This window comes from Pantherophis guttatus, chromosome 10, assembly GCF_059756535.1.
Source record: "Pantherophis guttatus breed Tessera chromosome 10, ASM5975653v1, whole genome shotgun sequence".
Taxonomy (NCBI): Eukaryota; Metazoa; Chordata; class Lepidosauria; order Squamata; family Colubridae; genus Pantherophis; species Pantherophis guttatus.
In genome coordinates, this window is record NC_142072.1 from 14,496,268 (window position 1) to 14,522,500 (window position 26,233).

Here is a 26,233-nt window from a genome sequence, read left to right on the forward strand (position 1 = left end):
GAAAAGTCTTTGATGATCCCAGCTGAGTTGCCTGATCGGCAGAGGCTTTTCAAAGCATTAGAAAAAATGCTTTGAAAAGTCTTTGTTGATCCCAGCTGAGTTGCCTGATCGCAGAGGCTTTTCAAAGCATTAGAAAAAATGCTTTGAAAAGTTTTAAAAAAAAAAAAGTTGGCCATGCCCACCCAGTCACATTACACCCCCACCCCCACCAAGCCACGCCCATGGAACAGGTAGTAACAAATTTTACATTTCACCCCCTGCCGGTGTGGTTGTGTGACACTGCACGTTTCACCCAGTCAGTTTCAAACCAGGCTTGTGCAAAACTTTGGATTTAGTTCAAAAAAAAAATGTTGCTGAGTTTATAGGATGGCATCACCTACTACTCAACAGGTTGTTGGGGGAAATATGCTTACTCTGTAAATCGCTTAGAAAGGGCTGTAAAGCACTGTGAAGCGTATATACTGTGAGTCTAAGTGCTATTGCTATTGCTGCTTCTTAAAGCAGCTACATCGTTTGATGACCTCATATTGAGTTTGTCCACACAATTTTTTGTACAAACCTAGCGGTTTCATTTGAGTCACACACTAACCATGCTTAGTGTGTTATTCTAAGCCTTCTTCTTCTTCTTGTGTCATATCCATCATCGGACGTTGGCCATCATGTTGCCAATCCTATTTTTGTCAACAGCCGTATGAAAAAGGGCTGCTGAGTTTTGTCCAAACCAGTCCCTAAGGTTTTGAAGCCATGATGTTCTTCTTCTACCTGGACCTCATTTGCCTTCAATCTTTCCCTGGAGGGTTAAGTGCTTAACGCATTGTAAACTGCCCTGAGCCTCTGGAGAAGGGCGGCATATAAATCAAATTTAAAAAAAAAAGTGAAGGATGCCATATATTTTTGTGTGTCGCATCACATGTCCAAAATATTCTAACTTTCGCTTTTTAATGGCTTTGATGATTTCCCTTTGCTTTCCCAGGCGGCTTGTCACCTCCTCATTTGTGATTTTGTTAACCCAGCTTATACCTAACAGCCGCCTGTAAATCCACATTTCAAATGCTTCTAGTTTCTTCAAGTGGTTTCCTGTCAGAGACCAACTCTCTACTCCGTAGAGCAGGATAGAAAAGATGTAACATCTGACAAGCCTGATTTTCAGTCTTAGGCTTCTAAGCCTGGTTAGTTTTAATTCTGGTAGGGTTTTATGTTTGTATATAGTTTAACCTTTGGTACTGTACCTATCCAACCATTGCTTCATTTAACATTTAAGGTCAGATCTTTATTCTGGGGAATTCTAGAATGATCTGGAAAATGCTAGAATGTTCCCTTCCCCTTTGGACGATGATGGACCTCCAGCTAGACTGTGCAGTTCCTGGATCGGCGAGTTTTGTACCTCCTTAGAGGCAGAATTGCCTTTTATGAACCTCAGAGAGGAACACTGGCCTTCCCTAGACAAATGCGTCTATTGGCAGAGTTAATCCTCCCTCCCCAAACTGGATCCCGCAGAAATCAGAGCAAACAGTTTTGCAGCTTAACTGCAAAAGCATTTTAAATGTGGGTGTGGAACATTATCTGTCTGAAAGAAACGTTCTCCACATCTGTCATCTACATTCTGGGTATTAAGACAATATTGAGGAAGGGGGGTTGGAGGACAATCTCTTTGCTTGCTGACACACAAATACACACACACACACTCACCTTACTCTCCAAAACAATCTGTCAAATGTGCAAATCGCATTTATATCTCCCAATCTTTGTCTCATTTTTAGATAAATCAGGGATGCACTGATTGGGGTGCTGGAGGCAACAAAGCAGGGAGACAGATTTTTCCCCCCAATCTTATAAGCCAGGTATCCCCAGTGGTAGTATTCAGCTGGTTAGCACTGATTCAGGCGAACCTGTTGTTAAATTATCTTCCTCCCCCCCCTGCTATCGAAGTGGATCCTGGGCACTGCGCTGTAATGCAGAAACGGGCAACGGCGTGGCCAGTGAGAGGGAAGGAGAATGCTGCTTTCTCTCTTTCTTCTCCCTGCTCTTCCTCCTCCCCTCATGCCAGCCGCTCCGTTGCCCATTTCTCCATTGCAGCACAGTGCCCAGGATCCACTTTGATAGTGGGTGGGAGGGTAATTTAACAACCAGTTCACCCAGGGTCAGGCTGGCCATCGCGGGAGGCTCGTCTCACATGTGTGACTGAGCTGGAGGACGGGGGTGGGCCGTGCCTCTCACGACAGCCAACCTGTGTCAGACTTCGATGCTATCTCAAAATAAATGAATTTCCAAACTGCCAATCTTTAAGGAAATCTTCTCTTTATTTGAGCACAGCAACCGGATCATGACTCGATGCGGACAAGACTGACCTTTTGCCCCCCAATCCCTCCCTTTCCGATCCCCAATTCTCTGCTTCTCATTGGCTGTCTTCCAAGTCATTCTCCTGACTTCTTGTCTCGTCATTTCACAGGAATGTCCCCCCTCCCCCTTCATTTCCACGGAGACCGAGCTTCAAAGGGATTTAGCAGGCAAAAGTCCAGAGCTTATCTTTCTTTCTATGTCAGTGGTGAGATGCTGACAACCTGATCCTGAGTGAACCAGTTGTTAAATTATTCGAATCCCACCACCCAACCATCCGATCCACAGCTGGTACCAATCTGTGGCCCATTGGGAACCAAGCAACCGTGCATGCAGCAGGCCAGCATGCAAGCGCGTGAAGCTCTATTTGTGGAAGTGGCAGCCGTGGTGGGTTGCTTCCGGTCCGGTCCGGTTCTATAGAACCGGTTGTAAAACCGGCAGGAGGCTCTGCCCACCTGCCATGACATCATCATGGGTGATCTGCACATATGCAGAAGCTTCTGCACATGCGCAGAAGGACGTGCGCCAGGGGTGAGTTCTACTTACCTGTACCACCAGTTCGCAACGGGATCGCGCGCGCGTCTTGCTTCTGTGCATGTGCACATCGCTGATGATTACATCCGGGGCGGTGGGCGGGGCCTCCTGCCGGTTTTAGTACCGGTTCTTGCGAACCGGTCTGAACCGGGGGCAACCCACCACTGGCATGTGCATGCACACAAGGAAAGCAAGCAAGCACGTGTGGTCCCGTTGCAAACCGGTAGTAAAGGTAAATAAAACCCACCCCTGAGTGGCAGGTGGACATGCAAAACCACCCCCTCTCGTCCCTGCCACCACTGCTGCTCCATTCGCAGAGCCAGAAAGGTTGGAGATGGCAGCTATAAGCTCTTGTGAATGGAGCATAATATCCTGCACTTAATTATAGAGTAACCAAGCACTGGACACGTAAATGTCCTATACAGGTAGTCCTTGATTTACAAAACCACAACCACGAGCAGAATTTCTGTGGTTGAGCGATGGCATTTATTAAGTCAGTCGCGCCCAATTTTACAATCTTGTTTTTTTTTTTGGCCAAAGTTGTTAAGCAAATCACCGCAGTTGTTAAGCGAATCAGACAGTTGTTATGTGAATCCGGTTTCCCACCATTGACTTTTTGCTTGCTGGAAGATGGCCGGGAAGGTTTGCAAATGGCGATCACATGACCCCAGTTACCAAGCATCCATATTTTAATCGTGGCTGTGATGGTGGTAGGGATTTAACAGTTGTAAGTCCATTTTTTTTCAGTGCTGTTGTAACTTGAAACGGACACTAAACAAATGGTTTGTAAGTCAAGGACTACTGATAATCTGAGGTCCGTCGTTTCCTTGGCTTCTCGTGCTTTAGTAGGAGAAATTCATCCTACTAAGTTTCTGTGGAAGCTCCTGCTGACATGATTAGAAGGATGTCCTTCTTCCCTTGGAAAAATTATAGACACTTGCACACAGAGAGACAAATTCCCTGCCCACTAATTCGAGGGTGAATTTTAAAAGGACTCTGGTATTCAGTGTAAAGTGGCAATGATCTTGAGCTAAATGGCAAAAGGGAGAATTGCCACCAACTTCCATTACAAAAAAAAAGGATAACAGAGATAATTCCTTCTCTCATTTAACATTTTCATTTTCCTGCTAGCATGAATCTCCTTTAAGAGCCTTGTCATTGACTGTTTGCTGAAAGGGGAGGGAGAAGGAGGGGCTTTGAAGAAACCAGAACATTCCTGCAGCAGATTTGACTTTGCCCAACGGAGAGTATGGCAACCTTTCTCGATTCAGTTTGAGGCAATTAACTCATGTAGGAAGAACACGGTTGGCACCCCACAGATGCTTTTTTTCAAGAGGCAACTGGATTGTCTTTGTTTTTCCTTGAAGACATGACACTTCTCATCCAAGAAGCCTCTTCAGTTCTGACTGAATGGTGGAGAATAGAAGGATTTATTTATTTTTATTTTTTTAAAAAAATTGATTTAAATGCCGCCCTTCTCAGACTCAGGGCGGCTTACAATGCGTTGAGCAATAGCCTTCATACTTTTTGTATATTTATACAAAGTCAGCTTATTGCCCCCACAAACCGGGTCCTCAATTTACCTACCTTAGAAAGGATGGAAGGCTGAGTCAACCTTGACTCAGGTTGGGATTTATATCCCTTGCAATCTTCGGGTCATTAGCACTCTCTCTGAGACTCGTTGAGACCACTTGGAGGTGTATCAGGTGACCATCTCTAGGTCACCTGAATAGTGCAAATGGGTGTGGAACCTTCTTGGAACTGCTGAAAGGATTATTGTAAACAGGAGATAGGTGGTGTCGTATCCCTCCCCCTCTGTGGAGAGAGGGCTGTTCAGTCTTAATGTAGATGGCCTCTTTGACCCCTCTTTCAAACCAGCAGTCCTCTTTGTCCAGAATGTAGATTTTGTTGTCTTCAAAACAGTGGCCTTTGCTTTCAAATGTAGATGGGTATGTTCTCCTACGGAAGTGATGGTGAACCTTTTCAGCACCGAGCGCCCAAACCGGAATGCGTGTGCATGTGTGTGCATGTGTGCACCAGAGACACATGCACACACCCAAAGAGCAGCTGGCCGGTGCCTGCATGCCTTTTTTTTGGCCATTTTCTGGGCCAAAAATGGCCTGTAAACAGCTGAAAAACGGCCTAAAACGGCCTGAAAACAGCCCCAAAAGGCCCTGAAAACAGCCTGGAAAACAGCCTGTTTTTTGGCTGGTTTTTTGGTTTAGTTTAGTTTAGTTTTATTAAATTTGTATACCGCCCTACTCCCGAAGGACTCAGGGCGGTGAACAGGCACAGGATAAAATACAGAAATACAAAAGTGAAAAACAATTTAAAACCAAATTAAATAATTTACCCCACAACAATTAAAATCCCAATAAATTTAAAACAAATTAAAATTTCAATTTAAAATTTAAAAGAAAGGGGAGAAAAATTAGGCCAGGCCGGCTTGCTGGAATAAGAGGGTCTTAAGAGCATGGCGGAAAGTGCGCAGATCCGGGATCCTCCGTATCTCCGGCGGGAGCTCGTTCCAGATAGTGGGTGCCCCCACAGAGAAGGCCCTCCCCCTGGGGGCCGCCAGTCGACACTGCTTGGCTGACGGCACCCGGAGGAGCCCCTCTCTATCAGAGCGTACCGGCCGGTGGGAGGCTATTTGTGGTAGTAGGCAGTCCCGTAAATAACCAGGCCCTAAGCCATTTTTGGCTGTTTTCAGACCGTTTTCTGGCGCTCCGGCATCCGCGAAGACCAGCTGGCGATGTCACGCGTGCCCACAGAGCAGGCTCTACATGCCACCCCAGGCATGCGTGCCATAGGTTTGCCATCACGGTCCTACAGTATCCTGCTTGGCATCATGTCATGGGGATTGAACTGTCAGGCCCCAGTAGAACCAGAGAATCAAGTACCCAGGAAGGCTGAAACTATTTTTATTGAGATTAAGCTTAATAACAGAACTTGCTGATCGGATTGTGCTAAATCTCCTCCTCCTTCTGTTTCCTCCAGGGAATCAGGGGAGTCTCTTTCTGACCTGCTTCTGAATGTTATCTGAACGTTCTGGGCATAAAGAACGTTTCAGCCCTTTTTGCCTAGGCCGGTCATGGCAAGCCTTTTAGACTCCGAGGGCCCAAACTGCGTGCGTGCACATGCCCAAACGGAAAAGTGTCCGTATGCATGCATGGACATGCACACACGTGGACATGCGTGCGCACACACATGGACATGCACACGCACATGCATGGACATGCACGCATGCACAGCAGAGACCCATAGACCAGCTGGCCAGTGGGGGGTGGGGCATACCAACACTGGCAGCTTGGCAAGAGGCAAGATTTTTTTTCTTTCATGAGCTTCTCTTTCGTCATTTGCAGGGAAACAGAAGCTCACGAAAGAAATACCATGGAGATCTGACCTGGGCCGACAGCACGCATAGCCAGCAGAGAGAGCTCTGTGTGCCACTTCGGGAACACGTGCCATAGATTTGCCATCCAGGGCCCTAGGCAATGGTTCCTGCTTATTTCCATCAAGGTCATCTTGCTCGCTTTCTGCATGAATGGACCTGGAGATGATCTAGTTCAGGTGTCAGCAACCCGCAGGTCCGGAGCCGCATGTGGCTCTTTGGCCCCTCTGCTGTGGCTTCCTGTCCTATCACTGGCTGGCCCCACCCCTCGCCCTCCTCTCCTAGTCACTCCTCACCTGGCCTTGGAAATCCGAGATACAGAGAGAGGGGGAGAGAGACATAGATACAGAGAGAGATACAGAGAGAGGGGGGAGCTAGAGAGGGAGAGGGGGAAAGAGAGATACAGAGAGTGGGGGGAGAGGGGGGAGCTAGAGAGGGAGAGGGGGAAAGAGAGATACAGAGAGTGGGGGAGAGAGACATAGATACAGAGAGAGATACAGAGAGTGGGGGGAGAGGGGGGAGCTAGAGAGGGAGAGGGAGAAAGAGAGATACAGAGAGTGGGGGAGAGAGACATAGATACAGAGAGAGATACAGAGAGAGGGGGAAGAGGGGGGAGCTAGAGAGGGAGAGGGAGAAAGAGAGATACAGAGAGTGGGGGAGAGAGACATAGATACAGAGAGAGATACAGAGAGAGGGGGGAGAGGGGGGAGCTAGAGAGGGAGAGGGGGAAAGAGAGATACAGAGAGTGGGGAAGAGAGACATAGATACAGAGAGAGATACAGAGAGAGGGGGGAGAGGGGGAGCTAGAGAGGGAGAGGGAGAAAGAGAGATACAGAGAGTGGGGGAGAGAGACATAGATACAGAGAGAGATACAGAGAGAGGGGAAAGAGGGGGGAGCTAGAGAGGGAGAGGGAGAAAGAGAGATACAGAGAGTGGGGGAGAGAGACATAGATACAGAGAGAGATACAGAGAGAGGGGGGAGAGGGGGGAGCTAGAGAGGGAGAGGGGGAAAGAGAGATACAGAGAGTGGGGGAGAGAGACATAGATACAGAGAGAGATACAGAGAGTGGGGGGAGAGGGGGGAGCTAGAGAGGGAGAGGGGGAAAGAGAGATACAGAGAGTGGGGGAGAGAGACATAGATACAGAGAGAGATACAGAGAGTGGGGGGAGAGGGGGGAGCTAGAGAGGGAGAGGGAGAAAGAGAGATACAGAGAGTGGGGGAGAGAGACATAGATACAGAGAGAGATACAGAGAGAGGGGGAAGAGGGGGGAGCTAGAGAGGGAGAGGGAGAAAGAGAGATACAGAGAGTGGGGGAGAGAGACATAGATACAGAGAGAGATACAGAGAGAGGGGGAAGAGGGGGAAGCTAGAGAGGGAGAGGGAGAAAGAGAGATACAGAGAGTGGGGGAGAGAGACATAGATACAGAGAGAGATACAGAGAGAGGGGGAAGAGGGGGGAGCTAGAGAGGGAGAGGGGGAAAGAGAGATACAGAGAGTGGGGGAGAGAGACATAGATACAGAGAGAGATACAGAGAGTGGGGGGAGAGTGGGGAGCTAGAGAGGGAGAGGGGGAAAGAGAGATACAGAGAGAGGGGGAGAGAGACATAGATACAGAGAGAGATACAGAGAGAGCAGGGAGGGGGGAGCTAGAGAGGGAGAGGGGGAAAGAGAGATACAGAGAGTGGGGGAGAGAGACATAGATACAGAGAGAGATACAGAGAGAGGGGGAAGAGGGGGGAGCTAGAGAGGGAGAGGGAGAAAGAGAGATACAGAGAGTGGGGGAGAGAGACATAGATACAGAGAGAGATACAGAGAGAGGGGGAAGAGGGGGGAGCTAGAGAGGGAGAGGGGGAAAGAGAGATACAGAGAGTGGGGGAGAGAGACATAGATACAGAGAGAGATACAGAGAGTGGGGGGAGAGGGGGGAGCTAGAGAGGGAGAGGGGGAAAGAGAGATACAGAGAGTGGGGGAGAGAGACATAGATACAGAGAGAGATACAGAGAGTGGGGGGAGAGGGGGGAGCTAGAGAGGGAGAGGGAGAAAGAGAGATACAGAGAGTGGGGGAGAGAGACATAGATACAGAGAGAGATACAGAGAGAGGGGGAAGAGGGGGGAGCTAGAGAGGGAGAGGGAGAAAGAGAGATACAGAGAGTGGGGGAGAGAGACATAGATACAGAGAGAGATACAGAGAGAGGGGGAAGAGGGGGGAGCTAGAGAGGGAGAGGGAGAAAGAGAGATACAGAGAGTGGGGGAGAGAGACATAGATACAGAGAGAGATACAGAGAGAGGGGGAAGAGGGGGGAGCTAGAGAGGGAGAGGGAGAAAGAGAGATACAGAGAGTGGGGGAGAGAGACATAGATACAGAGAGAGATACAGAGAGAGGGGGAAGAGGGGGGAGCTAGAGAGGGAGAGGGGGAAAGAGAGATACAGAGAGTGGGGGAGAGAGACATAGATACAGAGAGAGATACAGAGAGTGGGGGGAGAGTGGGGAGCTAGAGAGGGAGAGGGGGAAAGAGAGATACAGAGAGAGGGGGAGAGAGACATAGATACAGAGAGAGATACAGAGAGAGGGGGAAGAGGGGGGAGCTAGAGAGGGAGAGGGGGAAAGAGAGATACAGAGAGTGGGGGAGAGAGACATAGATACAGAGAGAGATACAGAGAGAGGGGGAAGAGGGGGGAGCTAGAGAGGGAGAGGGGGAAAGAGAGATACAGAGAGTGGGGGAGAGAGACATAGATACAGAGAGAGATACAGAGAGTGGGGGGAGAGTGGGGAGCTAGAGAGGGAGAGGGGGAAAGAGAGATACAGAGAGAGGGGGAGAGAGACATAGATACAGAGAGAGATACAGAGAGAGGGGGAAGAGGGGGGAGCTAGAGAGGGAGAGGGGGAAAGAGAGATACAGAGAGTGGGGGAGAGAGACATAGATACAGAGAGAGATACAGAGAGAGCAGGGAGGGGGGAGCTAGAGAGGGAGAGGGGGAAAGAGAGATACAGAGAGTGGGGGAGAGAGACATAGATACAGAGAGAGATACAGAGAGAGGGGGAAGAGGGGGGAGCTAGAGAGGGAGAGGGGGAAAGAGAGATACAGAGAGTGGGGGAGAGAGACATAGATACAGAGAGAGATACAGAGAGAGGGGGGAGAGGGGGGAGCTAGAGAGGGAGAGGGAGAAAGAGAGATACAGAGAGTGGGGGAGAGAGACATAGATACAGAGAGAGATACAGAGAGAGGGGGAAGAGGGGGGAGCTAGAGAGGGAGAGGGAGAAAGAGAGATACAGAGAGTGGGGGAGAGAGACATAGATACAGAGAGAGATACAGAGAGAGGGGGGAGAGGGGGGAGCTAGAGAGGGAGGGGGGAAAGAGAGATACAGAGAGTGGGGGAGAGAGACATAGATACAGAGAGAGATACAGAGAGTGGGGGGAGAGTGGGGAGCTAGAGAGGGAGAGGGGGAAAGAGAGATACAGAGAGTGGGGGAGAGAGACATAGATACAGAGAGAGATACAGAGAGTGGGGGGAGAGGGGGGAGCTAGAGAGGGAGAGGGAGAAAGAGAGATACAGAGAGTGGGGGAGAGAGACATAGATACAGAGAGAGATACAGAGAGAGGGGGAAGAGGGGGGAGCTAGAGAGGGAGAGGGAGAAAGAGAGATACAGAGAGTGGGGGAGAGAGACATAGATACAGAGAGAGATACAGAGAGAGGGGGAAGAGGGGGGAGCTAGAGAGGGAGAGGGAGAAAGAGAGATACAGAGAGTGGGGGAGAGAGACATAGATACAGAGAGAGATACAGAGAGAGGGGGAAGAGGGGGGAGCTAGAGAGGGAGAGGGGGAAAGAGAGATACAGAGAGTGGGGGAGAGAGACATAGATACAGAGAGAGATACAGAGAGTGGGGGGAGAGTGGGGAGCTAGAGAGGGAGAGGGGGAAAGAGAGATACAGAGAGAGGGGGAGAGAGACATAGATACAGAGAGAGATACAGAGAGAGCAGGGAGGGGGGAGCTAGAGAGGGAGAGGGGGAAAGAGAGATACAGAGAGTGGGGGAGAGAGACATAGATACAGAGAGAGATACAGAGAGAGGGGGAAGAGGGGGGAGCTAGAGAGGGAGAGGGAGAAAGAGAGATACAGAGAGTGGGGGAGAGAGACATAGATACAGAGAGAGATACAGAGAGAGGGGGAAGAGGGGGGAGCTAGAGAGGGAGAGGGGGAAAGAGAGATACAGAGAGTGGGGGAGAGAGACATAGATACAGAGAGAGATACAGAGAGTGGGGGGAGAGTGGGGAGCTAGAGAGGGAGAGGGGGAAAGAGAGATACAGAGAGTGGGGGAGAGAGACATAGATACAGAGAGAGATACAGAGAGTGGGGGGAGGGGGGAGCTAGAGAGGGAGAGGGGGAAAGAGAGATACAGAGAGAGGGGGAAGAGGGGGGAGCTAGAGAGGGAGAGGGGGAAAGAGAGATACAGAGAGTGGGGGAGAGAGACATAGATACAGAGAGAGATACAGAGAGTGGGGGGAGAGTGGGGAGCTAGAGAGGGAGAGGGGGAAAGAGAGATACAGAGAGTGGGGGAGAGAGACATAGATACAGAGAGAGATACAGAGAGTGGGGGGAGGGGGGAGCTAGAGAGGGAGAGGGGGAAAGAGAGATACAGAGAGATACAGAGAGAGGGGAAGATAGAGAGGGAGAGAGAATACAGAGTGGAGAAGAGAGAGACATAGAGAGATAGAGGGGGGAGAGAGAGAGAGAGAGAACAATCGGTTCTCTGCCCTAATAACTGGCTGTGTAGGCGTGGCTAGGGGAGTCATGTGACGGTGGGAGTGAGTGACTTGGAGTTGGCCACGCCCACCCAGGTTTTGTGGCTCCCGGTGTTTTTTTTTTCCTGTGGGAAACGAGTCCAAATGGCTCTTTGAGTGCTTAAGGTTGCAGACCCCTGATCTAGTTCAAACAGTTTTGGGATGGAGATACTCAGTTTGGGATCTACTTACCTTTTCCCCCTCATCCTTCCTGCCCTCGGATTCTTCTGCCACTTGGGAGTTACTTTTCGAAGTAGTGTAACAGGATAGTTGTCACGCAGGTATGCAATTCCCTCTTGGGTGCAGCAGAGGGCAGAGATCATGTAGCTGTGCAAGTTAGGATGTTTGTACCTGATTGTAGCAGGCTGCCTTGGGGGCTGCTATTGTTGCAGATGTGGAGTCCTTGGTGGTCCCAGAACTTGATTGGCTTCTTGCTTGGAGACCTGATCTGAGAGAACAACCAAGCTCAGAGAGCCCCAAAGACTCTACAGTTCAATCCTGAGCTGCAGATATTCCCCTCTACTAGTATTGTTGCAAATGTCTGCCCTAGTAAATGGAAGTTAATCAAGGAGAGAACCAACCTAGAACTAAGGCCAAATCGACAATGAGGACAATTAGCCAGTGGAACAGCTTGCTTCCAGAAGTTGTGGGTGCTCCATCACTGGACGTCTATGGAGATTTTCAGTCGTCCGGGTCATGGTTGTCCCAAAGGTGCTTTTTTCAAGAGGCAATTGGACTTTCTGTTTTTTCTTTGAAGACGTTTTGCTTCTGATCCAAGAAGCTTCTTCAGTTCTGACTGGATGCTGGGGAATGGAAGGATTTATACTCGTTGCAGACAGCTGGTCATTTGCATTTTTTAGCGGGTCATTAAGGTCACCTGGAGGTTTATCTGTGTCCTCAGGGTCACCTGAGTGGTGCAAATTGGTGCGGAGCCTTCTTGGAACTGTTGAAAGGACTGTGTTGTAGATTGGAGATAGATAATAGACAAGAGCCGAGGTGGCACAGTGGTTAGAACTCATCCCCAAGACATTCTTTTTATACTTTTCTGCACGCATTTCACAACTTACTTCCTTGTTCTGTCTTACTGACAGACAGTCTCCATGTATACCCGTGTACGTCTCAAACCTCTATCCATCGACTCCTTTCCGTTCCTGATTTCTCACAGTTTCGACGTCCTGATTCCAAATATGTTGCATCACTACGTGCTTTGCAAAATCCCATTTCACAGCCACCACTCAGCAGGATTACGAATAGTTCTCTGATACACTTTGAAATCTTTCGATCTAAAGCTTTTTGGTTCGTGTAGCTTTTTAGGGCCTGCTATCCTTCTGCGACGGGTCTAGGACTTTCCGTCTCTGACTTTTCATTCTCCTCGGGCGTTTCTCCTCGGGCGATTCTCCCCCGACTTAACTCCTCAGCTGGGACGCCTCCAGTCATTTGCCGTGGGGAATGGGCCACCGGCCTCTTCGTCCCAGGCCCTTCGACTTGGCCCATTTGCAGAAAGAGGGTTCATCCTGGGTGCTCCACCCTCAGTTAGCCCCCAACCAATTGGCTAGAGGGGGTGTAATAGAAATCCAGCCAAAGGGGAGAGGTGTAAAAGAATTTGCCAAAATGCCTGACTTCCTTTCTTCCTCTCACCCCCCCCCCAACACCAATACAGGGAGGAAAGTTGGTTTACTCAGAAGTAAGTCTCACTAAATTCAATGCTAGGATTTAAATCCAGCGAAAGGAGAGAGGTGTAAAAGAATTTGCCAAAATGCCTGACTTCCTTCCTTCCTCCCTCTCTCTCTCTCTTCCCCCCACCCAACCAATACAGGGACACTGTTACTGAGCGGGCTAAAAACCTTCCTCCATCCCTCCCTTCAACCAATTAGTTAACCAAGTCTGGAAGGGTCCAATAGAAGAAATTTTTTTTCCTTCCTTCCTTCCTTCCTTCCTTCCTTCCTTCCTTCCTTCCTTCCTTCCTTCCTTCCTTCCTTCCTTCTTCCATCCATCCATCCATTCATCCATCCATCCATCCATCCATCCATCCAATTAATGTTGAGTACCAGAGGTATCACTATATAAAGAAGGTGTGTATTCTGGTGATGTTCTCATAACAAGCCAAACTATGTCACTTATGAACCTAGAAAGTGCCTTCACACAATCCGCCAAAGTTGGTTAATTTGAATCTTGCTTGTTTATTTGTTTTTTCAGGCTATCGTGTATATATTACTAATGTCCAACATCCAGTACTAAACTGCCTGATTTTGAAATTGAAGTGTGTATATATGTGCGCTTACTTCAATAAGCAGAAATACAGTATTTTCTTCAAACAAGGTTGGAGTCCTATATTTTCAAAAACAAGAAAGGGACGTAGGAATTGAGTAACAAAGCCTCGATTAAAACACAAGAGGGCCCAACTCAGAGCCATCTAAAAACACTCGGTTGACCTGAAGATATTGAAGCTTCAGATCTCTGCTTGACTTAATTTGGAGGAAATGTTTGTGAGAGCTAACCCCAATACCTTCTGATCATGATTTCGATATCGGCCGTTCCTCTTGAATTAGAACCAGTGAACATTCCTAGGAGTGCCGCTTTGATCTTTGCAAAATTTCTCAGATCGTTTAAGAAGCAGGAGAAGGATGTTGTGTGAATGCAGCCCTTCACTCTCTGTTAGAAGCCCCAGCAAGTCCCCTTCCTTCCTTCCTTCCTTCCTTCCTTCCTTCCTTCCTTCCTTCCTTCCTTCCTTCCTTCCTTCCTTCCTTCCTTCCTCCCTCCCTCCCTCCCTCCCTCCCTCCCTCCCTCCCTCCCTTCTTCCATCCATCCATCCATCCATCCATCCATCCATCCATCCATCTACCCACCATAACTACTCTGGTAGTCCAATAGGCTATTTGTCTGTTTTGCACAACTGCGTTGTGGTTGGCAGAATCAAACAGAGCTAGGTTGCCTGTTCCCTTTGCTTCTCTTGTAGTAGGAAAGCCAGTGAGTGCAAGATTTCCCCCCCCCCCACCCCATCCAACCACTGCCAGTCTCTTCTTTATATTGCCTGTTCATCCCACCCTCTGCCCTGTTCTCATTTGACTGCAGCAGGGCCCAACACAGTAGGCATGGCATGTTCACCAGCTCCTCTTGTCTGGTTGCCCGTAGAATTGAACATCCCCCTCCCCTTTCCCCCCTCCTAATTACCATAGGAGGGTCAGCAGGCTTGCTTGAGCAAAATTAACTAGAAACCGCTCCAGGGAAATGCATCTCTGATGAGAATTTCAAACTCCACGGGGGAATGAGAGTACAGCAGTGAGAGGAGAAATTCTTCCTTTAGACAGGAGATATTAATCTAATGGGAATGTGTCAAGTGTTTCCAAGTGGGATGAAGGCTCTGGATTAACCCCTGCAGGGCTGCTCTTAAATTGCAGCATGAATATTATCTGCTTCAGGAAGCATGCCAAGAAGTAGCTTTGTGGTCTGCTTGATGACAGGATAGCAGTGTTCCAATATTTGAGGGGCTGCCACAAAGAAGGGGTGGGGGGTGGGGGTGGAAATCCTCCTATTTTTCAAAGCACCAGAAGGAATGGATGGAAACCAATCAAGGAGAGATGCAACCTAGAATTAAAGGAGAAATGTCCTGGCGGTGAGAACAATTAAGCAACGGAATGTCTTGCCTTCAGAAGTTATGGATGTTGTTCCACACTGAAGGCTTTTAAGAAGAGACTGAGCAGTCATTTGTCTGAAATGGTAAAAGATCTCCTGCTTGAGCAGGGAGACCTCCAAGGTGTGAAGAGAAGGACCAGGGGAGACATGATAGCAGTCTTCCAATATTTGAAGGGCTGCCACAGAGAGGAAAGGGTCAAGCTATTTTCCAAAGCACCTGAAAGCCAGACAAGGAATAACAGAAGGAAACTGAACAAGGAAGAGATTCAACCTGGAAATAAAGAGAAATCTCCATTTCCACCTTACTCCAGGGAAAGGATACTGCAAAATCCCTATTCCCTCCCCATTCCTGGGGGAAGGATATTGCAAAATCTCCATTCCCACCCTACTCTGGGACCAGCCAGAGGTGGTATTTACCGGTTCTCCAAACTGCTCAAAATTTCCGCTACCGGTTCTCCAGAACCTGTCAGAACCTGCTGGATTTCACCCCAGCTCTGCAGGCATCCCAAAGCCTCTGCATGTCCTGTTTTTGTGAAAAACGGGCCCGTTTTTCGCAAAAACGGGATGCGCAGACAGTTTGGGAGGCCCGTAGAATGTCCCTGGGGGTTGGGCAGGGCAAAAACACTCCCGTTTGTGCAAAAAACAGGCCTGTTTCTGTCCTCCCAAACCCCCCACCCCACGTGTTGCGTTTTTGCCCTCCCCAGCCCCCAGGAGCACTCTTGCAGGTCTCCCAAGCCCTCTGTGCATCCCGTTTTTGTGAATTTTAGCAAGGGGTTCTCCGCCTGGTTGCTGGGTAGGTGTGGCCATGGTGGGTGTGGCCTAGTCAGCCTCCTGAACCATGGTGGGGGGCATTTTTGGCCTCCCCAGGCTCAGGAGACTTTAGTTGAGCCTCCGGGAGGTGAAAATGGCCTCCCCAGGCTCCAGAGGCTGTTTTTTTTGCCTTCCCCGAGCCTTTGCGTGCACCCGGCACTTACCTGCATCTAAAATGGGCCGCGTGGGGACTTGTGGGGTGGGGTAGGCAGGGCCAGCCAGGAGTGGGATTTGGGGGTTCTCCAAACTGCACAGAATCTTAGCTAGAGGTTCTCCTGAACCCCTGTGAACCCCCAGCAGCCCACCCCTGATTTGCCCCATAACGGGGTGAATTTCCATTGGTTGTAACAACTGCAAAACTCAAAAAAAAGAGCTCTAATTGGGTGATTTTCTCCATTCTGTTTCCAGGGATGACCGGACATGCGGAGGTGGTCTGTGTAGTGTTTGACCCACAGATCAGCTATGAAAAGCTCCTCCGATTCTTCTGGGAGAACCACGATCCAACCCAAGGTAAAATCTAGGGTCAGGAAAGGTGCAGTGTGGGAAGCCAATCTTTTGCATCTATTTACCTGGATTTATTATAAGCAGCATAAGCAATACTCTAGCACAGCGTTGCTCAACCTTGGCGGCTTGAAGATGTCTGGACTTCAACTCCCAGAATTCTTCAAAGACATATTTTACATGGAACTACATAAGATAACCTTCCCCAACTCCCAGAATTCTGGGAGTTGAAGCCCACGCTTCTTCGAGTTGCCAAGGTTGAGAAACACTGCTCTAGCAAATCAAGAGGAATCATGTTTGCAAGTAATCCTAAAGCAGCTTTGTTGGTACGGTACACTGCAGCCTCTTGGACTACAGCCAGAGGTGGGATTCAGCCGGTTCAGGCAAACTGGTAGTGGTGACTGCGGGAGACTCTGCCCACCCGCCCAGACATAATGTGCAAGCAAAGAGCATGCACGGAAGGTCGTGCGCATGTGCGGAGGAGGCACGTGTGAGTGAAGCAAGCACACTTGCACATGTTTGGGAACCAGTAGGGAAGGTAAGTGAATCCCACTTCCAACTACAGCCCCTATTATTCTTCAACCACCATGGCCAATTATGGAAGACTGCAATTTATAGAAGCTTGGATTATCAACAGCCATGGTTGCTGGGAGGAAAGAGAATTGTAGACCGGTTTATAGGAAACAAGACTGAGCTGATTTTATAAGAATCTTAAGTCATCAATCGTTACTCTAACAATGCACTAGAGAAGGAAGAACATAATTTAGTATGTGATGACTCTATGTATCTGTTTGCACACAATAGTACACTCTTGCCATCTTTTCATATTTGAGTCTCAACTTTCTTGTGTTTTTTTAACCTGTTGATGGGGTTTTGCCTTTCTTAGTTCTGATTTTATAATCAATAGGATCCTAATATTATATTTTTAGATGCTTAAGGATTGATAAACATTGCTATACCCGGACCAATCAAAGGTTTGTTTAATTTAAGCTTGGGCAATTTATGGGTCTAAGTCCACATTCTGAAAAGAATTCTCTTGTGGTAGAGTCCCCGCCAACATCACCAGTAAGTTTTCAGTTGCTGAAAATCAGTGTCATGACTTCCCGCCATTTTGAAAAGGCAGACATGTGAAACTCCAAAATATTGAACTGCCATTGTAAAAAAAAACCAGCTTCAATCCTAATAATTAAGACTATCCTCCTGATCAGGGGTCAGCCACTTTAAACACTCAAAGAGCCATTTGGACCTGTTTCCCACAGAAAAGAAAACACCAGGAGCCACAAAACCCTTCCTGTGCCTGACTATTTCTTCAGCGGCCACAAAACTAGCATATGTAGTTGAATTAAATATTCTGTTTTCTTCTGAAACTTTTCTTGGATTTATCCATGGTTGGCCTATCGGGAGTTGAAAAGCTCAGTAAATTGTGTACCGGCGGGTGTCGCACATTGGCGGTTGCGGTGCATATTTTGAGTGATGGAGCTGCAGCAGAGGGATGAAAGAGCCACATGCAGCTCCAGAGTCGCAGGTTGCTGACCCCTGCTCCTGATAAAAAGGGATTTCTTGTTCTACCTGAGTGCGGAGTATGCTAAATTGAGCTAGAAGGGCTAAGATTGCTTGCCTCTGGTTAACCTGAAAATCTGTAATACAGCAGACACACAGTTCTACAGAGATGCCGTACCTGAATCGAAAGCTTCTTGGAGTATTTTGAATACAGGTAATCCTCATCTTACGACCGCAATTCAGGCCAAAATTTTACATGAGTTTTGCCCCCCCCCCTTTATGAACTTTTCTTGTCCCAGTTGGTAAGTGAATCACTGCAGTTGTTAAGTTAGTAACACAATTGTTAAGTGAATCTGCCTTCCCCATTGACTTTGCTTGTCCGATGGGCTGCAAAAGGTGACCACATGACCCTGGGATACTGCAACCGTCATAAACACATGCCACTTGCCCAAGTGGCCAAATTTTGATCATGTGACAGTGGGGGATGCCTGCCTGGTTGTAAGTGTGAAAAATGGTCGTAAGTCACTTTTTTTCAATGCCGTTACTGGTATTGTCACTAAACGAATGATTGAAAATCGAGGACTCCCTGTACAGCTTCTTGAGCTGAGCTAACCTTCTTCATATAGGGATGTGGTGGCCCAGTGGCTAAGACCCTGAGCTTGTCGATCGAAAGGTCGGCAGTTCAGCGGTTCGAATCCCTAGTGCCGCGTAACGGGGTGAGCTCCCGTTCCTTGTCCCAGCTTCTGCCAACCTAGCAGTTCGAAAGCATATAAAAAATGCAAGTAGAAAAATAGGGACCACCTTTGGTGGGAAGGTAACAGCATTCCGTGCGCCAGGGGTGGGTTCTACTTACCTTTACTACCAGTTTGCAGCGGGCTGCGCACATGCTCTTCTGTGCATGCGCAAAAGCATTTTGATGATGTCGGGGTCAGTGGGCGGAGCCTCCCGCCAGTTTCACTACCAGTTCTATAGAACCGGTACGAACCAGGGGCAATTCACCACTGCCGTGAGCCTTTGGTGGCGTTTAGTCATGCCAGCCACATGACCACGGAGACATCTTCGGACAGCGCTGGCTCTTCGGCTTTGAAACGGAGATAAGCACCGCTCCCTAGAGTCGGGAACGACTAGCACATATGTGCGAGGGGAACCTTTACCTTTAACCTTCTTCATACCATTTTTTTTTCCATTTATTTGCTGAGTCATTTGATGGTTCCAGCCAAAGAACACCTCATTTCTCCAGCCTGACTCACTCCCGGACTCCTGAGGCACAGGGTTTTTCTCTTCAGGAATCACACGCTCCTCTTGATTTTGTAAGCCAACCTCATTTTTCAGGCGACTGTATCTCTTTAAACGACTCCTTTAAATGGCTTCTCCCGCCTTTCCCACCAAGGCCACAAAAGGTGAAGAAGCTCTTAGTGGAACCTCTGCTGAGACAGGAGAAATTCAGTTGTAAAGAAGGGAGGGGGACTGGGGATTTCTAATGTTTCTCTCCCCCCCTTTTTTTTAATAACCAGAGGAAGTGGAGGGGTGGAAGGCTGTTTGTAACCCACCTCACGTCAACACTGAGCAACAGTGGGGGGAGGGAGGCTTGAAGGCCTTAGGAAGACCGAGCATTTTTGTAATGAAGTGTAATTTTAATGAGGAAATTAGCATTCTCTGTGTGTTGCCGGCTGGGCCCTCCTCTGGGTGTGTAATGGTGTGTTTGTGTTTTAATGAGTAACATTGCCAGTGTGGATGGCAGTATTAGGGAGTGAGCACGTGGGAGGGTGGGGGGAGAGAAGAAGTCTGCCCTTCCCCCTCCCCTCCACAGTCCTTGTGTGCTAGATTTCAAAAGGTGATATGCCTTATAGCTGAGGAACATCGCTGACTGCTCTACTTTAGTGACATCGTCGGCAACAAAAGAAAGAGATAGCATTTTCTTTGAAGTCAAGCTTGACCTCTGGTGACTTAACACGGCCACATCCGGGCAAATATTTTTTCTCGCAATAACAAGGAAACGGGCCCCCGCAGCCTTCTCCTGAGCTCTTTGTTTTACATTGGGACTCCGTGGTCCAGTGGCACCCAACTTTTTGGGCACCAGGGATTGGTCCCATCGAGAAAAGTTTTTCCACGGACCGGAGGGACGCATGGTTTTGTGTTCTGCCTGCATCCCGCGGATGGGGCTTCGCTTGTTTGCACGGACTGGGTGTCGGCATGCCGCGGGCGAGTGCCAGTCCACGGACCGGGGATTAGGGACTGGTGGTCTAGCCTACGATTCTGGGACTTCGTATTGTTTTCCCATTTGTGATGCTCTCTCATTCATATTCAACCTTGTGTAGCTTTTTAAGGTCCAAAGTTGGGTAACCTTAACTCATACGAGTGGGGCAATTGAGCTCATTTCAAAGGGCCTTTATAGAATCTAGAATCATAAGGCTGCAAGAGACCTCGGAGGTCTTCTAGTCCAACCTCCCCGTTCAAGGCAGGAAGTTACACCATCCCACTCAAATGGGATATTTTTGCAAACCTCCACCTACACTCCTAAGAGGCAAGCTATTCTACTGGTTAATTGTTCTCGCTGTCAGAAAATTTCTCCTTACTTCTAGGTTGGATCTTTTTTTAACAAGCTTCCACCAATTATTTCTTGTTCTGCCCTCTGGTACTTTGGAGAATAAGTCACTCCCTTCTTCTCTGTGACAACCCCTCAAGTATTGGAAGACAGTTATGTCCCCCACCTCCCCAGTCTTTCTTTTCGATAGTCTAGACCAGGAGTGTCAAACTCAATTTCATTGAGAGCCGCATCAGGGTTGTTTTTGACCTTGGCGGGGCTGGGATGGGCATGGCCAGGGTGAGCGTGGCCAGCTCGACGTCACTCGTGTTGGGGGTGCCTGTGATGGCCTGAGTGCACTGCCAGCGAAAACGGGCTCCCAAGCTCTGTTTTCAGCTGCAACAGCCTCCTGCAACCTTCTGCCAGTGAAAACTGAGCTCCGGAGGGCCGTCCGTGGCCCTCGCAAGTTCCATTTTGGCTGGCAGAGGCACCGTGGGCCGGTCCTTTGTTGTTTCCAGGCAGCCCTAAGGGCCAGATCTAAGGATCCTGCAGACCGGATCTGGCCCCTGGGCCTTGAGTTCGACACCCCTGGTCTAGACATACCTAGCTCCCTCAACTGTTCATCATACAATTCAGCCTACAGACCCTTTATCGTTTTTGTTGCTCTTCTCTGCACGCTTTCCAAGATCTCAATATCTTTTTTGTATTGTGGTGACCAGAACTGGATGTGTTATTGCAAGTGTGGTCTTACCAGGGCGGTGTAAAGTGGTGCCATCACTTCTCATGATGTTGATGTTATCCTGCAGACCAGGATTGCATTGGGTTTTTTTTGGCATCTGCAGTACATTGCTGGCTCATACTGAAGTGGTGGTCCACCTCGACACTTAGATTTCTCTCTCAGTTGCTACCGTTGAAGCAGTAGGTTCTTCAGTAACAATGTTAACTTGTGTTTGATATTTTTCCTAGGCCTACCCTTCCTCCAGGGGGGGCGGCATGTCAGGATTGAATCGCTTTCCTTCTTCTGAGCTTCTGTTGCTTTTCAGCTTACCATTCAAGTAGGGGGGGGAATTGAATGCTCAGCTTTCATCTACAAACTGGGAGAGCCAAACCTCGCCAAGGTCACTACTGCAGATGTTAGATGGAGACATGGACTGTTCCCATAGCAAAAGGGAGTTTTATAATTGGAGATTATGAATAGCCAGGGGTGGGGAGAAAGAGAATCTAGTGCTTAACTAAGTGAGTATTGGTGTGGGAAAACCAGAGCTGGTTTTGCTTCTGCAGTTCCGAGATGGTGTGTCCAATAAAGTTATACTTTTGGGTCAAAGCTCCCAAGAGTGTTTACTTCTTTTGGGTCCACTAGTCGGACCATTGACGGGTACCACTGATTTGTCCCTGTGTTTTCAGTTTTTCCTGCCTAAGTTCAGGACCTTACTTTTCTTACCACTGAACTGCATATTATAAGCCCTTGATGGCGAACCTATGGCACGCGTGCTAGAGGTGGCACACAGAGCTCTCTCTGTGGGCACATGCGCCATTGACAGCTGCTCTTCTGGTTTCCACATGTGCGTTGGTCAGCTGGTCTTTGGGGGCATCGGAGCACCGGAAAATGGTCTGAAAATGGCCCAGAAACCGATCTGAAAGCGGCCTGAGAAATGACCTGAAAACAGCCTGAAAATGGCCAAAAAACAAGCATGCATGCGCTGACCAGCTGGTCTTGTGGTTTCCGGTGCTCCAGCGCATGCACATGTACGCACATTCTGGTTTGTGCACTCGGTGCCGAAAAGGTTCGCCATCAGTGTTATAAGCCCTGAGTGATGACCACTGACAGGAGACTCTGTCCCTTCCCTGGCATCCAGCTTCTTCAGAAGGAAAAAGAGAAAGTCCTCGTCTCACCCACTTAAGAGCCGCGGTGGTGCAGTGGTTAAAGTGCAGTATTGTAGGCTACTTCCGCTGATCACCGGCTGCCAGCAGTTTGGCAGATCGAATCTCACCAGGCTTAAGGTTGACTCAGCCTTCCATCCTTCCAAGATGGGTAAAATGAGGACCCAGATTGTTGGGGGCAAGAGGCTGACTCTGTAAACCGTTTAGAGAGGGCTGTAAAAGCTCTGTGAAGCGGTATATAAATCTAAGTGCTATTGCTATTTTCCTTCCTTCCTTCCTTCCTTCCTTCCTTCCTTCCTTCCTTCCTTCCTTCCTTCCTTCCTTCCTTCCTTCCTTCCTTCCTTCCTTCCCAGTGGTTAGAATGCAGTATTGCAAGCTAACTCTGCTGATTGCCAGCAGTTCGATCCTGACCAACTCAAGGTTGACTTATCCTTCCATCCTTCTGAGGTGGGTAAAATGAGGACCCAGATTGTTGGGGGCAAAATGCTGACTCTGTAAACCGCTTAGAGAGGGATGTAAAGCACTGTGAAGCGGTATATAAGTCTAAGTGCTATTGCTATTGCTTATGGCTGCCCACTTCTGTAGCTATACTATTGTCAGGCAGTCCCGTCCTTCTTACTAAGAGCTCCTCTTCAGGCAGGCTTTTCCCATCACTGCCCTCAAATCAGGATTAAGATTTAAGGCTCCTCCACTGATAGTAAAGGGCTCTTTGGTTGCATTGTTCTGAGGATGGACCATCTGGGCTTATGCGTGAATGATGTTGGCAGTTATAATATTATTTCTTCTATTGTATTAGTGTGATTCATATTTTACATGTAAGTCCTTGACTTGCCACCACAATTGAGTCTAACATTTCCATTGCTAAGTGAACTAAGCAAAACTAAGTGAGTTTTGCCCCATTTTAACAGTTGTTAAGTGAAGCGCTGCAGTTGTTAAATTAGTCACAGGGTTGTTTAGTGAATCTGGCTCCGTCATTAACTTTGCTTATCAAGAAGGTCGCAAAAGGGATCTCATGACCCCGGGACACTACAACAGTCATAAATATGAGTCAGTTGCCAAGCATCTGAATTTTGATCACCTGACCACGTGTGATCAACAGGTGTCAGTGTGAAAAACGGTCATAAGTCACCTTTTTTCAGTGCCGTTGTAACTTTGAATGGTCCCTAAATGAATGTTGTTAAGTTGAGGACTACCTGTATTGTATTGTAAGGTACAGATTCCTTGTGAGACGTTCACCTTTTGCAGCGAACAAACCAGTGACGTCTGGTGGTATTTTATTATCTCTGGATCAGGGTTCAGCAAATTCAAGAGTTTATTGATCCAGAATGTTTTCTTCTGCAAATGTCGTAGGATATCTTTGGTCTTCCATATTTAATTCATGGGCAAAACTTGGAATTTTTGCTGAAGTCATACTTATCTAGCAGGTATACGAACTATGTATGTTGCCACTTTGGAAATTGCCATTCTGAGTTTAGTGGACATGGATATTTTCCCGGGAAAGAAATATTGGCTATAGAGACCAAAATCAAAATTAGACAATCTTTGAAATCCTAGTCCCTAAATTGTTTCCTGATTGCTTATTTGTACCCTATGACTATCATTAAGTGTTGTACTTTATGATTCTTGATGAACACATCTTTTCTTTTATATACGCTCGGAGAGCGTATGCACCAAGACAAATTCCATGTGTGTACAATCACACTTGGCCAATAAAAAATTCTATTCTATTCTATTCTATTCTATTCTATTCTATTCTATTCTATTCTATTCTATTCTATTCTATTCTATTCTATTCTATTCTATTCTATTCTATTTTCAGGAGGAACCTCAGAATAAACAAAAAAAAGTTATTTTCTATGGAGTCAGACCACTAATCTAATTTAGCAGTACATTTTCTGTCTGTTTCCATTAATGACATGGATAAAATGGAAATACTCAAGGACAACACTTTTTCCCCTGCGACTGTTTATTACTAAGGTTGAAGTGGGATGAAGAAGATTCAGCAATATGAATCAGTTTGGTCATCTTCTGTCTGATAACGTGCATTGTTGTGGTCTCGTTTCCCCCCTTCCAGGAATGAAGCAGTACGAAGACTTTGGCACACAGTATCGTTCGGCCATCTATACTATCGGAGCAGAACAACTGGAATCTGCTTTAAGATCCAAGGCAATGTATGAGCAGGTATAGGAGAATTATGGATAGATGTGGGTCAGGAGTTTGAGGTCTTGGACCATGGTGCTGCTATTTATATGATTAAGGTTGGCTTTTATTGGCATTAACTTCGTAAGGCATAGGTTCCTAGCTATAAATTCCCATCTAAAGGTAAAGGTTTCTGGTTGTGTCTGACTTTAGGAGGTGGTGCTCATCTCTATTTCTTAGCCAAGGGAGCCAGTGTTGTCCAAAGACACTTCCATGGTCATGTGGCCAGCATGACTATACACCAAGGTGCATGGAACACTGTTACCTTCCCACCAAAGTAGTACCTATTTATCTACTCGCATTGGTATGCTTTCAAAATGCTAGGTGGGAAGGAGCTGAGGCAAGTAATGGAAACTCACTCCATCACACAGGGTTTGAGTCTCAAACCCAGGCGGTCAACTTTCTAACTGATAAACTCAGCATCTTTAACCGCTTAGCCACCGCGCCCCCTGGCTTCCCATGTAATCTCTTAATTGGAGATGTCACAATTGAAATCTGGGACTTCCTTCATGGGAAATGTATGCTCCACAACTGGGTTGTAGTTCTGTTAGGATGGCCTAATTATATTCCTAAACCTGGAGTTCATTCATAAGATTAATTGTTAGAGTTAGGAGCTAAACTATATAGTTACGATGACTATCTATCCCATCCCACAGCTAGCCCAGTTAGCAGCTCTTCTGCAGAAAATAACTGGGTGGACTGGGGATGCATGATCACAGCTGTTCCAAGCAAGTGGAAAATCTTCGTTAGGATCTCAGCTGCCATAGTATTTTAAGTGCCAGGGTTAAGCATTTACAATGATTCAACTGTCACCAGCAATGCAAAGTCTCCTTCACCCACCTTACTTCTCCAATGTTCAGTCCCCCCATGCGGCCAGAGGGGTAGGGTTAAAAAGTAATAGTAGAGGCAGGATTCCTAGAAAAGCCCCATTTTTGCAGGATGGCTCTGTATCTACATTTCTTTGCCAGTAGGAAGAAGTTAACTCTCTCTCTCCCATATTTGCCCAACGTGGTTGACCAGGGAAGAATAGTTTAATTTAAAATACTTAATTTAACCCCCTCTTCCAGGGGTTCCACTGAACCCCTCAAGCCCACAGTTAAGTAGATTATGGGTTTGCATGATATACCAATCCTGCTCATGTCCCAGTTAAATACAAGTATAACTAGTTTTCCCCCCGAAATACATAAATTTATTTTTAATCAGTTTGTTTCTCTGTATGTCTGTGTTTGAGTCAATATTTACTCAAGTCTGTGCAATTTTCTTAGTGATGTTTCTTAGAAATATCCACCCTAATGAGGGACTGGTTCAAAGCAGGGGTGAAATCCAGCAGGTTCTGACAGGTTCTGGAGAACCGGCAGCGGAAATTTTGAGCAGTTCGGAGAATCGGCAAATACCACCTCTGGCTGGCCCCAGAGTGGGGTGGGAATGGAGTTTTTGCAATATCCTTCCCCCAGGAGTGGAGAGGGAATGGGGATTTTGCAATATCCTTCCCCTGGTGTGGGTGGAAATGGAGATTTTGCAGTATCCTTCCCCTGCCACGCCCACAAGCCACACCACGCCTACAAGCCACACCCACAGACCCGGTAGTAAAAAAAATTGGATTTCACCACTGGTTCAAAGCCATCCTAAGGGAGGACTTGATGCCTAAGGGAGGACTAGAATTCACAGACTCCTAGTTTCACAGCCTTTAACCCAGGCACCAAACTGGTTCACCGCTGAATTGTTTGGATGTGAAGAAGATTTTATAAGAGCGAAGTCGAAACCCCTTTCTTCTCCATTTCCCATGGGATTTGAATTCAAAGCTCTGGAGTCTTGTTAGAGGAGGACAATACTTCAGATATTTTCGCTAACATGTTGCCTCTTAATAATCTCTTTTTAAGGCTAAACATATCTTAATGCCTTCAGCTTTTTCTTGTTAGGGGCTCATTAACCAACAGAGGTTTGAAGTGGCAATCTAATTATGCCAGGAAGGTATTGTTCTTTGCACACCATGTTTTCAGACAAGCTTTATTTTTACAGGAGCTGCTACTTATGCTTAAAAGAAAATAGCACAGCTCTTAATCTCTAATGCCCTAAAGTGCTCTGGACTCTCGGCCAATCTTGTCTGCCAAGCTGTCTAGGATTGTAGTTCTCCTAATACGCA

At 47.6% G+C, this 26,233-nt stretch overlaps 1 protein-coding gene across 8 annotated transcripts in view; it reads left to right on the forward strand.

The window, feature by feature from the left end:
* Positions 1-26,233, forward strand: part of LOC117663446 (mitochondrial peptide methionine sulfoxide reductase-like) — a 70,347-nt gene that overhangs the window by 21,297 nt on the left and 22,817 nt on the right. For 7 of the 8 annotated variants that reach the window (XM_087876654.1, XM_087876653.1, XM_087876657.1 and 4 more), the window contains 2 exons: positions 15,894-15,995; positions 23,966-24,072. In XM_087876654.1, the coding sequence (XP_087732780.1) occupies positions 15,894-15,995; positions 23,966-24,072 (209 nt within the window). The remainder of the gene's footprint in view (positions 1-15,893; positions 15,996-23,965; positions 24,073-26,233) is intronic. The other variant, XM_087876656.1, reaches the window with a different exon arrangement.